At 39.2% G+C, this 14629-nt stretch overlaps 1 protein-coding gene across 1 annotated transcript in view; it reads left to right on the top strand.

The window, feature by feature from the left end:
• LOC136835410 (AT-rich interactive domain-containing protein 4B-like) overlaps window positions 1-14629 on the top strand; it is a 71670-nt gene that overhangs the window by 53215 nt on the left and 3826 nt on the right. Inside the window, 3 exon segments of the mRNA XM_067098905.1 lie at window positions 2737-3012; window positions 4514-4615; window positions 11991-12131. Coding sequence (XP_066955006.1) covers window positions 2737-3012; window positions 4514-4615; window positions 11991-12131 — 519 coding nt within the window.

Below are 14629 nucleotides of genomic sequence, written 5' to 3'. Positions count from 1 at the left end.
ATCCAGTTTTTCATGGCGAGAACTGGATGGACAAGGAGATCTGGAAAGAGACATTGTGATCTCCTTTGATCAAGGATCACCTGAGATGATGGTTCGGCCTTGAAGCTTGCGGAAGGGTTTCTCTTAAATCTTCAGGCCCCGACTGGTGTTGTTTTCCAGCCCAGCGTCAGGGAAGGGATGGGCAACACTAGGGAGGAGGAAGTCATCAGGCACCTGGAGAGAACAGGTTTCCTGGCACATAAATCTCAAGAATTGGGGCTATCTTTCTGGCCCTTCAATTCTTCGAGGAGCCAGTTTCAGGCTGAATTGTCCAAGTAAATTCGGACAATACCCACAGCTCACAACTTACCTCAAAAAACAGGGCGTCCAGGGCGACAAGACTCCCTCTTTATTGCTCTCCCTGTCCCTGGACCCAGGAGGCGATAGCCATGAGCCCTCCTCTGGGACTGGAAGGCCTCGACCTTCTTTCAGCTTTCCCTCCCCTTCAAGATTCTAGGGTAGTAAGAAATTTTGCAACGTCGGAAGAACGAGGATGACTGTAATAACCCCTTCTGGCCAGCAGCCGGATTGGTTCCCAGAGACAGCAACCTTCTGCAGTGGACTTTCAAGGGCGCTTCCACTGAGGTGGACAGCTATCAGGCAGCGCGCATTTTACCGAAGGTTCACCAAAACCTCCCCGCTCTGAGTCAGCTGCGTTCAGACTATCACAAAGCTTCTGGCAAGAGCAAGAGGTTTTTAGAGAGCCAGTGGCAAAGGCTATCGCAGTGCCAAGAGACCTTCTTCGGCGCAAATCGGTCTACCATTACAAGTGGGCTGTTTTAGGAAATGGTACAGGAGTAAAGGAGTTTTCTCGACTGCAACCTCTGTGCAAACCAATGTAGTGACTTCCTTTTTCATCTCAGGCACTAAAATAAACTGTCTCAACTATTAAGGGCTGTATAGGAGTGTGCTGTCGGCAGTCTTTAGGCACCAGAGGCCTGAACTTGTCCATTAACATGGATCTTCACGATCTACTGAGATCGCTTGAGACTGTCAAAATTCCTCAACTCAGAACTCTTCTTGGAATCTGGATGTTGTCCTGAAGTTCCTTATGTCAAGCCAATACTTTGGACCTCTGTCTTGGCTTCCCTCAGAAAGCATGCTGAGGAAGCTGTCTTCCCTGTGCTCTGGCGACAGCTAAGAGGGGATTAGTGGAAGTGCAGGCCATTACAAATATATTGGCTTTAGGGTCTAATGCTGTATGCTCCTAAATCTTTGTTCTTAGCTAAGAATAAATCCTTCAAATCCTTAGCCCCAGTCTTTTTTGGAAATCAGGTTTCGTGAGATGTTTTAGGCAAAAGAGTCCAGAAGAGTTTGCTGTGTCTGTCAGGGCTCTCAAGTTCTCTTAGCCCAGGACCAGGAGACTGGAAGCTCATGGACAGTCTGGTGTTGTTGAAGGGCCTGATCTTCCATGTCTGCAATGCCTTAGCGTTCTTTTAAAAAGGCACTATTGGAAACCATTCCTCCTGCACAGAAGGTGACATGAGACTTCTGAAAGTAAAGGCTCATGAAGTAAAAGACCATCGCGACTTAGTGGCTTTCAAAAAGAATATCATCCCTTAGTATTTCTTGGTGCCATCTTCTGTGAAATAATTCAGTGTTAAACAGCATTATTTTACGAGGATGTGAAGACAACATTTGAAGACTGCTCTTCGCTGGGATATCCGTTTCCATGAACCGCGATGTTGGGAGAAGAGGGCAATCTCATCCTATCCTTTAGGGGTTAGGTAGTATTTTTAATCTTGTTGTTTGTGTTTTTGTTTGTTGGGTGGCCATTGAGATGGGATGTCCCAGCTTTAGCTATGTTGGGTTCATTGCCTTAGATAGGCGGTCCAGGTGGTGTAGTGAATTTGCTCTTTTCCCTCTCTGTATGGTACTTGTATGATCTGGTCCTGTCTGTCCCACGCCCGTGGACAGGTCATCCCTAGATCTCTCCAGCTTTATAGGTCCCTACCCTTGCCAGAGACTCTAGAAAAGCAGAAGCAGGCTTGGTGACAGATAACCTCGAAGTCAGCCCCATGCTAACAAGGTAGGAACCAAGGCGTCAATGCTTCCATTTCTTTATTTTTCTAAATCCTATTCTGTCTCTTCCCACCTCAACGGTGGGATTCAGCTATATATATCTGGCAGGTAAGTGTCATAGATAAAATGATATTTAATGATAAAATACAAAGTTTGTTCATGCTTACCTGTGAATCTCTCTTCTTTAGTGTACCCACTTCCTCCTCTTGAGACAGTGGCACTAGAAAATCTGAATAGAAAATGGGAATGGTTCCGATTCCGCCTCAACAGCGAGAATGAGTACTAACCACCTGCCATACTGCATTAATGCAGGATTTTAAATTCTGTAAGATTCGGAGAGAAATGCAGCTATATATATCTGCGATAAGTATGAACAAACTTTATTTTATCATTAAAATATCATTTTTTGCTAGCCATATTAATGATAATGTGAAAAATTTGCCTTTCTAGTGAATAGATCAAAATCTGAAATACTGTAGGTATATCTAAGAATATCTCTGATTTTGAAACTGCTAGATATTTCTTGGTTGGTATATGAAAAGTAAATGCAGGTCATTGGGTAGGAATGAAGGAAACAGTGAAAGATAACTTCCTCAGTGTTCAGCACTTCTAAATATTCACAAACTATTTGTAAGTAAGCTTGTATATGATGTTTTCCCAATGCTTTACCCACAGATTCCAATACAATGGACAGTACCTTGGGTAGTGATTCAAGACATCATAGCATGAGAGGTGCTCCAATGAAAAGACAGCATGATGACAATGTAGAGCATGATGAAGTTTCAGAAACTGAGGAGAGCAATAACTCATCAGCTACTTCAAAGCGAAGGCGGTGTAGAGGTCCTCGAGTTCGTGCCGGTAATGAAGGGGAGGATGATGATAGTAGGAAAATGGGTAATCAGGGAGTCTGTCCAGGGAGAAGACGACGTAGACATTCTTCTTCACGTGGAGGTTAGAACTTTTCTGTGTAATTTAATTGTTTGAAAATTGCTGGTATTTTTAGACTAAAATATGTTTCTTAGTTTTTACATTCAGTGATGCCTTAATCCAACATATAATCAACGCCAAAATCATAGGTATACCAGTAGATGCAGGAGTGTTAATGCAAGATCAATATTAAATAGATACCAGACAGTAGCGATCCGGTTTGTGGTGCTTGTCTAGCGGCGAATCAGCAATTTTGGTAGCGAAAATCAACAATTTTAGCGCGAAAATCGCCGATTCTGTATTGGCACGATACATACTAACAGAAGCGCGATAACGAAAAATCGGCACCATTGTGATAACCCCCAGAAATCACGATTTTTGGTTAGCGGCAATTTTCAGTTATCATCACACCCTCAGAAACGGCTGAATTAACATTATATCAAAAAAAGGAATTAATTCAGCACACGTATTGAGCAACTCAGGAAGTGCAATTGAAGCAATAGGATCATTTAAATCAAATAATCACCTTGTCCAAAATATCCAACAGGAAATTTATCAATTAATTACAAATTTTAAAGTTCATGTTTATTTTGGATCCCAGCCGATGTAGGCATTGAGGGTAATGAAAGCAGATAAAGCTGCAGATGACCTTACAATCCCCAGCTACTCACGAATGCTCCCATGCCAGACTTACAGCATCAATTAAACTTTTGGTGCATAGGGTTAGCAATGGTTAGTCAAATACACCCCTCAAAACAAACAGACAGACTAAGAGCGAGGTTAAAGTGGCGTTCTTCTGCTAAAAACAGAAGAATTAATAAAGTAATTTTAACAAGACTCAGAATAGGACATTCAGACTCCACATGGTCATCTGATGTCGGCTCCCAGCACACCAATAACGGCGAAAGATGTAACATCCCAATAACAATCAGAGCATATCTTGATTGATTGTCAAGATGGCAGCATGAAAGAAATGCTTATTTACAAAATAAATCAATAAAAGATGTTCTAGCTGAAGGTAATAACTTTTCAATTAATAATATCATTCTCTTCTTAAACAAAATTAAATTAATAAAGTATAATTTTTCCCTCCCTTTTTTTCTCGATTTTTTTATTTTATTTTATTATTTATTTATTTTTGTATGTATTCTTTCCCCTTTTTTTCCAGCCCAGGAAGAACCCTAAAAGGGTTCAGAGGTCTGGTTAAACAAATCATTTATAACTAACTCCAGTAATAGACTAGTATGATAAAATTAGCAGGCTGCATTATAAATGTAGGTGTAATAGTAAGATTTTCATCCCCCTTCTTGATTCAACTCTATCATTGCTAACTTCCCTCCTCTGTTTCATATACCAGCATTATTTTCTTCTCTTGTCTTCTACGTAGCAAATTAAGTCTGATTCTAAATTATAAGAATTTTTTTTTTTATTAAAATGCCAGTTTATTCACCTGCATACTGGGTATATGTAGAACAGGATAAAATAAATGGAATTTGAATGTCCTGTGTCTTTATTCTTGCTTTAGGTCTCCCAATAGATGATGATCCAGAAACAAGTGGCCTATCAGCCTTATCTCTGGCATGCAGTGCAGCTCGTCGTTCAAGATATAATTTTTGTCAGGAATTAGGTAGGTTCCCATAATCACTTAAAATTTTCATGTTGTAGCATGTATATTATTATGCTCTCCTGGAATTGCTTCAGTCTTGACAACTGAGGAATTGTCCTCTGATAATTAATAAGTTGCTCATACTAACTTCACAGAAACATTGTTTTTAATATTGGGTTTGAAATTTGCTCCTAGTCTCTTAATTTTTTTATGCCTTTAAGGTGGTGGTCCTTAGGCTATGACTTTTTTTTTCAAACTTGCCAGCATACTTCAAATGAAAAGTGCACATGAGTGAAAAGAAAGAACCAAGAAAAGTGATGTTTAGTAAAGTACAGGTTAAGTCAGTGAAAGCATTTGTTCACCAACAATAAATATTAGCTGGATTGAAAAGACATGAACTTGTCTCAGTATCCAAACTCTCAGTTATCCATAGTTGTTGTACTGTATAATAAAATGTACATTTGATTTTGGTACTGGTGATACTAATTAAAGAAGTGTGGGCATTAATGACAGTTTTAGAATTTGCTCAGAAATGGTAAAACACCAGGTTACATAAAGTTACTTAGGTCATCTAAGGTTATCAAGTCTGGAGGTCTTCTGATTATGTACAACATAATTGTAATTACTTTGTATGTGGGATCTAGTTAATTAACCAATTTTGCATGATCTTACTGCCTTTTACTAGGTAAGTGTGTTGTATAATCCAAAAAATGGTGTACATGAAACTGTGATGCCTGTTTTATGTATAAAAATCTAAAGATCTGAAAGCTGCAGCACTAGTGTAATTTATGTATGGTAAATAATTTGATATTTTATATATGTAACTTACCAGGTAATTACATAGCTATTAGTTGCTACTTAACGGCAGCTTTAGATTTGTTTTGGCACAGGTAAGTGCCCCGCCCACTCCCATGTAAGTATAGGTACAACATAGCTGAAGTGCTCAGTTCGTTTCTGCCGCTTAGCGATCTAACATTGTTTGTTAAGCAGCTTTGTTTTTGATTGTCAGGATTGTTCACTTGATGGTCTTGCTTATAGTCAGAGGATTTGGTGAAGTATTTTGTACTTTGCTAGCCTCTGCACTAAATTTACATGCGTAGTTAAGCTTAGATGGACTTTTTTTTTTTTTTTTTTATTAGCGATAATATGTGAAACACTGGCATTTATGGTAACGGTGTTGTAGGGGCTGCAATACCAGGTTAACATCTTCAAATATGACTTACATTCTAGCATTAGTTATGTTGCTGAGGACAATTTATTCGACTTGACATGAAGAGTGCAAAGACTGGATGGTAAATGGGGTACCTTCTCAATTAGACAAATTAGAAAAATCTAGACAGAGAGTACAGCTGTCAGGCAGAGCTAGAGCACTCCATTTACACAGGTTAGAAAATCTAGACAGAGAAATCGGCTGTGGGGAGCCGAGGCTAAGACACCAGCATCGTCTTCCTGAACCAATTACTTTCAACTGCGACGCTTTTCTCCTATTCCAGTTCTCTTAACGCTCCCTTCTACTCCTTTGTTCCATCCCCCTTAGCGTGAGTGCCATTTGCCAGTCTCGGGAAGCCGGGTGTACAAGAGTTTGGCGCATTGCATTGATGCAATCACTCAAGTAGGAGCTTCAGTGAAAATGCTTTTAGACAGGGCAAGTGTTAGTGACCCTGGTACAAGAGTTTTGTCAGTGGAGGGGGTGGCTACTTGTCCCACCAATGCTCGTAGACAGAGGTCCCTGCCAAACTCCCCTAAACTGGGGGGGAGGCAAACCGTAAGTCCAAGGGAGGTCGGTGGGGTTTGCCCACGAGTAGTTGCTCCCTCAGCTGAACCTGCTGCTATTTACCAGGTACCGGTGGATAACCACTGGAAAGGTGTACAGGTGGACCTTCACACTTTATCTTCCAGTGGATCAGACTCTAACGAGTCCAAAGGGCACAGCTGACGTTTCCAAGATTCTTCCAGGCCAATGAAAGGCTCACGATGGAGGAGGAGGCTCCTCGATCCTGCGTAAGTGCCATAGGGACCAGGAGCCCACTTGCAGCTTTTGGGACTATGCAAAGCTCCCAGTGGATACCGAGCTCCCAGCGGCTCCCAAGCACCCAATGGCCACTAAGCGCCAAGTGAATCCCAGACGTCCAAAGGGAGCAGATCTTCCCGGGGGATCAAAGTGCCCAATGGGAGCAGTTTGCCCAGTTGCTCCTGATCTCTCAGTGAAGGCAAAACATAGTGAAATGTTAGACTATTCTCTTGTTTCTGAAGGTTCTTCAGATTCGGACTCTCCGTTAACTGCAGGGCAACCTGTTTCAGTGCCACCTTCTGTTGAGATTCAGGAAGCGACAGTTGTGTGTTCGACACCTGTTGTTGAGGACTCGGTTCCTCCCTTCGCCTGAAGTTGATGTCTTTACCTCTCCCTCCGACGCAGGAATCCTTGCTTATCCCGATTCTTCGTCGTTTGGATGATATCCTGGAACTTCTAAAGAAGCCTTCAGCTACCCCTTAGGTGCCAGAGGAAGCCCAGCAAGACTTAGCTCTTTCCTCTATTTCTTTGGCAGAGGAGGAATTAGAACAAGAACAACCTTCTTCATCTTATGCATCCCGCCTGAATTATTGTATTTTTGTTTTCCCACTTACTTTTCTCTTGTGGCACCGTCTTCTCCTGGATCTGTTTTTATGTTACAACAGCTTGTAGGAACTGCCAAGCTACCTAAGATGGTATTATCCACTTCTTCTAAGAAAGCATTGTCAGGCATTGACTCTTGGGAAGCCTGGGGGTACTTGGTACCTGGAGTGCCCACAATCTTTTCTTTTAATGGATGGGTATTGTTTTTAATTTGGTGTACAGGTAACAAAGTTTTTATGATCGTTTTGGTTTTTTCTATATTGCCCAGGGCAAGGGCACTTGTTTTGTTTTGCTTTGGCAGTCATAGGAGTACTCCCTGACTGCAAAGCTCCCACTAAAGGAGGGACAACTCCTAACATTACTGGTCATGTCCCTACCAGTCGAGATGAGCAGTTACCAAGAGGCAGTATCTTCCTGCACTAGCTCTCTCACCAAGTAAGGTTACAACAAGCATTTCTGTAGTACATGTCCATGATTCCCACCTTCTGTCAATGTGGGATTCAGCTAAGTTGGTAAGTTACATATATATAAAAATAGCATTTTTATAATAAAATAAGGTTTTATATACTGTATACTTAGCATGTAATTACATGGACATAGAGCATAAACGAACTGAGCTCTTTAGCTATGTTGTATGTATACTTCTCCGGAAGTGCGTGGGCCACTTAACTGCACCAAAACAATTGAGCGCTACCGCGAATTTCAAATCTAAAGCTGCCGTAAAGTAGAAACTAATAGCTATGTAATTACTTGGTAAGTACTGTATATATAAAACCTTATGTTTTTGTAAAAATGTAATTTTCAAGGAAAACAAAGCTCAAATATAACCTAAAATTGCAGCAAAAAGAATATAGAGGCCTACATTAATTTGATTTCTTTGTACTGTGAATATTTTTCTGTAGAGCAATCCAAAGAAGAGTAGAAAGGGGCCTAGTAATGGATTTAAAGGTTTTAGTGAGCTCCCCTGTACCACCCCTTATACTTCACCAGTGTCATACACTTACATTTATAAGGGATACCAGTGTCATACACTTACATTTATAAGGGATATAAATATAAGAAGGAATGGTGGATATAGTAAAGTTGGGTCAAAAGCATCCATTCCTGTGCCTTTCATCACATTGCCTATTTTTATGGCTGTCAGACAAAAGGTTGAAAACTACAACACAAAGTGGTTTTTCTGAAGTATCTGAAAATTTAAAATGTTACATATCTGCAAATAGTACACTTTATTCAGAAACTGCCATGTGTTCTAATGTCCCAGTCACAGACATTTCATAAACAGTGAAGTATCTAAGGGTAAAATTAATACATTATAGGCAGTCCCCTGGTTACGGCAGGGGTTATGTTCCAACAGCTTGCTGTAAGTCAGAAAATGCTGTAACTCGGAACATCGTAATAAAAATTTATAAAAATTAGAGAGAGAGAGAGAGAGACTTATGTAAGCCTGGGGAAAGAAACAGATTTTTAAGCTTTGCCCTAGTAATAAACCTGCTTTATTTCCTCCTTATAGGAGGGAACTCCTCATGGTGAACCCTAAACCTGTTTTCTCCCCTCCTTATAGTGAGCCCTAAACCCATTTTCTCATCTTACTATAGTGCTTACAGCGCAGTAATCTGAGTTATGGCGCCATAACTTCGGAACATCAGCCGTAACCTGGAGCCAATTTTTTTATGGATATATTTGAAAAAGCACCGTAAGTTGGAGCCGCTGTAACCCAGGGACGACCTGTATATGAAAAATATAAAAGACAGTAGTAAAATTGGAGACTAACTCTTAGTTTCCCATTAAAACCAAATTTCCAAATTGAATGGTTTTTAAAATTTACCTTATACACTCGCGTATCCTGCGACTTTTGAAGACCTAATTTTGAAGCTAATTTTAAGGGGGTCGCATCATACACGAGATATAAAATTAGCATATGTTATTCTTATATTAGTAGTGTATTATAAAATACAAACATAACGAATATGCATCTTTTCCATGGATCTTTTAAAAAGTTATGCTTTACTCCACTGTATCCAGTAATATTGTATGGAAATCAGCTGAGGGCGATTACAGGGCAAGTTTATTTCGCCATATTTGACTCAATTCAGAGCGATTTTCTTGCTTCCAGTTAGTGTAAATGAATATCTAGATACTCTGTTTAAATGAGACAAGGTTATTTTTCGTTATAAAAAGTGTTTTTAAGTCGAAATATGGCTTAAATACAACATGTGAACTAAATTTAGTTTTTTTTTTTTTTGTTAATAGATGACAGTGGGGGCATTTTTTATGTGAAAAATCAACCAATTCCAGTTGCTGTTTTCACTTGATTTCATCATAATATGGGCTTTACATGTTTATCTTTTATCAGGATGAAAACAACAGTAAAATGTGTTCTTTCATGCCCGTAGTTTTGATTAAAATACTTTTCTTTCCAATTTTATTTACAGTTGAGTATATCAAAGTTGACGGGAGTTTCATCCATGTTGCTGATGCACGATAATTTATAGTCATTAGTAGCTTGAACATTGTTTTCTCAGCTTCAGATACAACTTGCAGCCTAAATTTAGCAGCGTATTTCCTTGCCTATCTTTTCTCTATAGCAAATAAGGGTATGGTGTAAAAATATATCAGTCCTTTTCTACTTAACATCATTTGTAACATTACTACAGTATTTTTTTATTATTGTGCAATGGTTGAAATGCAAGCAAAACAGGTGTTGTAATCATATTCTTTTGTTCCTAGCAAAATGAAACACATTTTGGAGATTCGTTTTATATGTAAATTATCAAAGCCAAGTTTAAATGCAGTAAATTAAATGAAGTAAAGCTGTGATTTTGCCAGCATAGGATGCTCATTTTGGCTCTTCCAAAACGTTTTGTGGCCTGCACATTATTCGTTCTTGGCCACAGCTACAACTGTAAATTAAGTGGCATTCTTTCATAGCACTTTCCTCTCCATTGAGTGAAGGATGATTAAAAATTTATTTTATTCTTATTTTTGGAAGTCACCGTTGAAAATCGCAAATCTCTAACAAGTCAACAACTGTAACGCAACCCTTAATAAATGTGATAGTTACGGTAACTGCCATTGGGAAATGGCTGTTTTTCAATTCGATTGTGTATGTCAGTACTTGCTGTTGTTTATGTCAGTATTTTGCACTGTGAATGGTTGTTAATTATAAGAAAAAGTGATGAATTTTTAGACAAGTCACAGTGTTGGTAAGCCTGATTTAATGCATGAAGATTTGCATTTAACCTAATGAACATTTGCTTCTAGGCTTATATTTATTATCATTGGTATCTACCGAAGCCAAAACAGTTATAGAAACCTTAGCGTAGTGTAATCTGAAAATACATCTCGCACTATACACGATGTATATGATGAAATCATGTTTTTGGACAAAATTTTGATGATCGCAAGACACATGAGGTCAGGAGATACACGAGTATATACACAAATTACAGTTCTTTTGTCTGCTGTATATTTTTGAGTTTCACAGAATGTTTCCGTTGGAAATAAACTGTGCTTGTATTTTTACGGAGCAAGCTTCAGTTCTGAAATCTGAAAAAATCCGAAAACTGAAGTGTGGTGCCACCCTCGTAGCCACACAAGAACTAATGGCGGCTGATTCAAAAACTTCCCAGACCGTGAGATTTTCCAGAACACAGAATGCTGGATTTTTGAGGTCGGACTCTATATTGCTACAGTACATTTGAGATGTAGGGAATCCATGAAAGAATTGTTGGTTCAGTGCATAGCAAGTCCTAGAATTAATTGCTAGTGGAATGTATCCCAGTATGAAGAACATTGTACTTTTTAGGGGAAGTGGGTTTTATCACTGGGTTTTAAATAAAAATGGACAAAATTTTTAATTTAAAGTATTACATTTATTAATTAAATGTTAACACCTGACAAAAAGCATGTAATGGCTCTCTTATTGTAGTGGTTAGCTTATAAGCCTGAATCTCGCAATCTAATCTTGTCAAAGCTTGACTACTAAAAACAAGTTATGTGTCATGTTAGTCATTGTCTGTTTTAACTTTTTTTTTTTATTAAGGATAAAGTCATTAGTGTTGATAGATTATAAGGTAAAGTCTGTAGTGTGAGTGGATGAAATTGCAGTCTGCCTGTCCTGTCTGTCTTTTCATTGTAACTAAACATATGCTGTTAAAGGGATTCAAGTAAAATTTAATACAAAGGTTAAACAACATTATGAAGGTATATCATCCATTTGTCTGTAAATCTGTCTTTTACATTTGAGTTTTTTTAAGAGCATTGGTCCCTGGCATATTTAAGGATTCCCAAGATATTTAAAGAATTCTGCAGTCCTTTACCAGCGCTCTAGGAATGCCATTGGATAGTGTTTCCCACCTAAATAGCCATTCAGCTGTTAATGTGGTAGGTGGGTTGCAATGAGCAAAGTGAAGCACACAAAACAATTGAAATTAAGGTTTTCTACAACCTTCCAACCCCTCTGATTTTGTAGCTATTCACTCAGATGAAATATGGGGTGTTTGGTGGATACATGCCTTACAGTCCAGGTAGCATTAGTGTTGGGAGTTTTTTTTTTTTTTGTGAACAGTTAGCATGGATCCATGTCTGGCGATCATTGGAGACCATGTTGGAGGCATGAATATAATTCCTTGTTTCTGTGAACACTTTTATAATTAAAGATGATTTTGTAATGATGTCAGGTTATATTGGTTATTTTTTCATAGTGTATTTTTGTAATTTTTTTTTTCAAGTTATATTGTGTATAGACTAAAGTAGTCATAAATGGACTTTTATTTTCAGACCCTGATCTCGATGCTTCAAAGAGAATTGCAGTGTTGCAATCTAGAATTCAGGAATTGAAAAGAACATACATGCAAGTTAAAACAGAACTGGCATCTGTGGAACGCAGAAGAAAAAAGCTACGCCGAAAGGAACGTGAAAGTGAGTTTTATTTTGTTGCTCAGTTTATTTAAATAAACTGGTTTCAGAGAAACACAGCTTTTGTTTGTGGAAATTGTAAGAAAATATGTAGAATTCACAGTGTTAGCAGGTTGATAAGAAAGTTCATGTAAAACTTTTGCACTAGAGTGAAATGTTTATGGTATAGATTTTCATGACATTTCAAGCACAGATTTCTGTAATACAGTATTAACATAAGGAAGAAAGTAAAGTCTGTGAAGAGATGAGATTGCTTCATTACTTATGCAAAAAAATGGTACAGTAGCTACATAAAAAACCCTGTCATGTGGCAGTAATAGAATGAAATGAAGGATGAAAACATTATTGCAGTTATTTTTGAGGGGAAAGCTACAGGAATGCCTGTATAGGATAATTTGTTGAACAGTTGTAGGTGGTTCTATGCACTGTCATATTGTATTATTATCTTTGTCCATATTTTCCAGTCTAATCAGTAGACACTGCTGACATTTCATCAGTTTTCAGAAATTTTTGTAATTCATATTACTTTGAGGTCATTGAATATGGCTTCAAGCTTCATTTGGCAATTTTCTTATAGCAAAATTCGTTAAATTTCTTGGTGTTTTTCATCCCCAACCCATTGCATAAATGTCAGGTGTGTGAAGGCCAATTGGGTTTGATGCCCATTCACTCTTTTGTGGTGACTTCTTTTCATCATGCATCATAAGTGTACAAAATTAACAATATTAATGTTATCTCTGTGCTTTGACAACAATGCACTCACTCTTGACAGTAGAAAAAAACTAGAGAAAATATGGATTATTTTTCTTTGTAATTTCTCTTTCAGTTCCCATGAGGAAAATTTTTTGAGACCCTGTGGAATTCAGATTTATATATGAGTAGTTTAATTCAGATATCTCTTAATATTCATTATCTTCCCATGCAGAGATGATGCACCTGGTACACATATTCTGTTGGAAAAATATTTACGGAAGCACGATTGTGCCTTCTCCTTCATCGTTTGCATCTCCTGTTAGTACAACCCTCTCGTAGGTCATCTTCATCAGCCAGGAAGGATGCACAGCTGTGCTCGGCTTAACACGTCTGTGCAGCATCAAAGGAATACCACATTGCTCCTCCTGTCGGGAGTGAGTTCTTTGTAGCTGTGTGTCATAGCTGCAAGAGCTACTTCTCCCCCCCTACACACTCTTGCACGGAAACAATGCCAGGGTTTTTTCGTCGTTGGATTTGCAGTAGAAGTAGAGCCTTCTGCTTCGTCTTCAGTCAGGGGAGGCTGTGCAGACTTCCTCATGTGCCTTCTCTTCCCCAGCAGTTCTTTTGGGAAAGTGCCAGGTTGCTGTGTTCAATGCCCGTTGGGGTAACACAGACATACACATACGTGCGGTGACACGTTTGTGTCTATTTGGAAGGATTATACGTACATGCAACGAATCACGTCTGTGTTGGTAACAGTGTCGCTGCAGTGTCCAAACACCTGTTGAACTACGTTCTCCAAGGGGAAGTATATGTACGTGCAGCGTGACACAGACATACACGTATGGGCAATGGCACGTCTGTGTCTGCTTGTAAATTATGTACGTGCAACGAATCACGTCTGTGTCGACTTTGAAGGAATTATACATATGTGCAGCATGACACATCTGTGTCTGCTTGGAAAGATTAATATGTATGTGCACCATGACTTATCTGTCTGCTATACATCTGTGCAATGTGACATGTCTGTGTCTGCTATACGTACGTGCAACGTGACATGTTTGTGTCTACTTAGAAGGAATAATACTTACGAACATGACACGTTCGTGTCTGCTTGGAAGGAATAATACGTTTGTGCAGCTTGACCCTGTCTTTGTGGACCTTGGGCATATCAGCCATCGACCATACCAAAGTGAAGTTTAGCAACAACTGGGTCTGGTCAGTACGTGGATAGGTGATCTCCTGGGAACACTGGATGCTGTTGACTTATAGGAGACATCTTTTGCATCCATGGTTAGAAATGTTGGGGCTAGTCAGTACTTGAATAAGTGACTTCCTAGGAACAACAGCCGCTGTTGGTGTCTAGATGTCTTTCGCATCCATGATTCAAGTCTTGGGCTTACAACATCCTGTCATTCTGCCTGATTTGTTGGGAGATCAGCAGTGTATGAGCTTTCCATTTCTAAGGACCCTAAAGGCTACCAAGTGGCGGAAGGCCTTTTGTATCACTTAGGACTTCACCTCCAAACTAAGTGCAGGCAACATTTATTGGTTCTGAATCAGCCAATAAGTGATGCTGGAGCTCCATTTCTTTTTTTTTTTGACTTATGTAGTTACTCCTCTGTGAGGTGGGAAGATGTAAGAAGTGGCTGCTGCTGCTGTAATTACCTGTTGATCCACAACCGAGGAGGAGAGAATATTATGTGGATCTTTAAGGAGTCATGAGTCTCAGATCCAGGCAGCAGTCTCCCTCCCAACCTATGACAGCTTTTATGTCACCACAGACACACCTCGTGCCATGGTAGTGC

The sequence above is a fragment of the Macrobrachium rosenbergii genome, chromosome 55 (assembly GCF_040412425.1).
Source record: "Macrobrachium rosenbergii isolate ZJJX-2024 chromosome 55, ASM4041242v1, whole genome shotgun sequence".
NCBI lineage: Eukaryota > Metazoa > Arthropoda > Malacostraca > Decapoda > Palaemonidae > Macrobrachium > Macrobrachium rosenbergii.
This window is presented reverse-complemented; position numbering and strand designations above follow the sequence as displayed.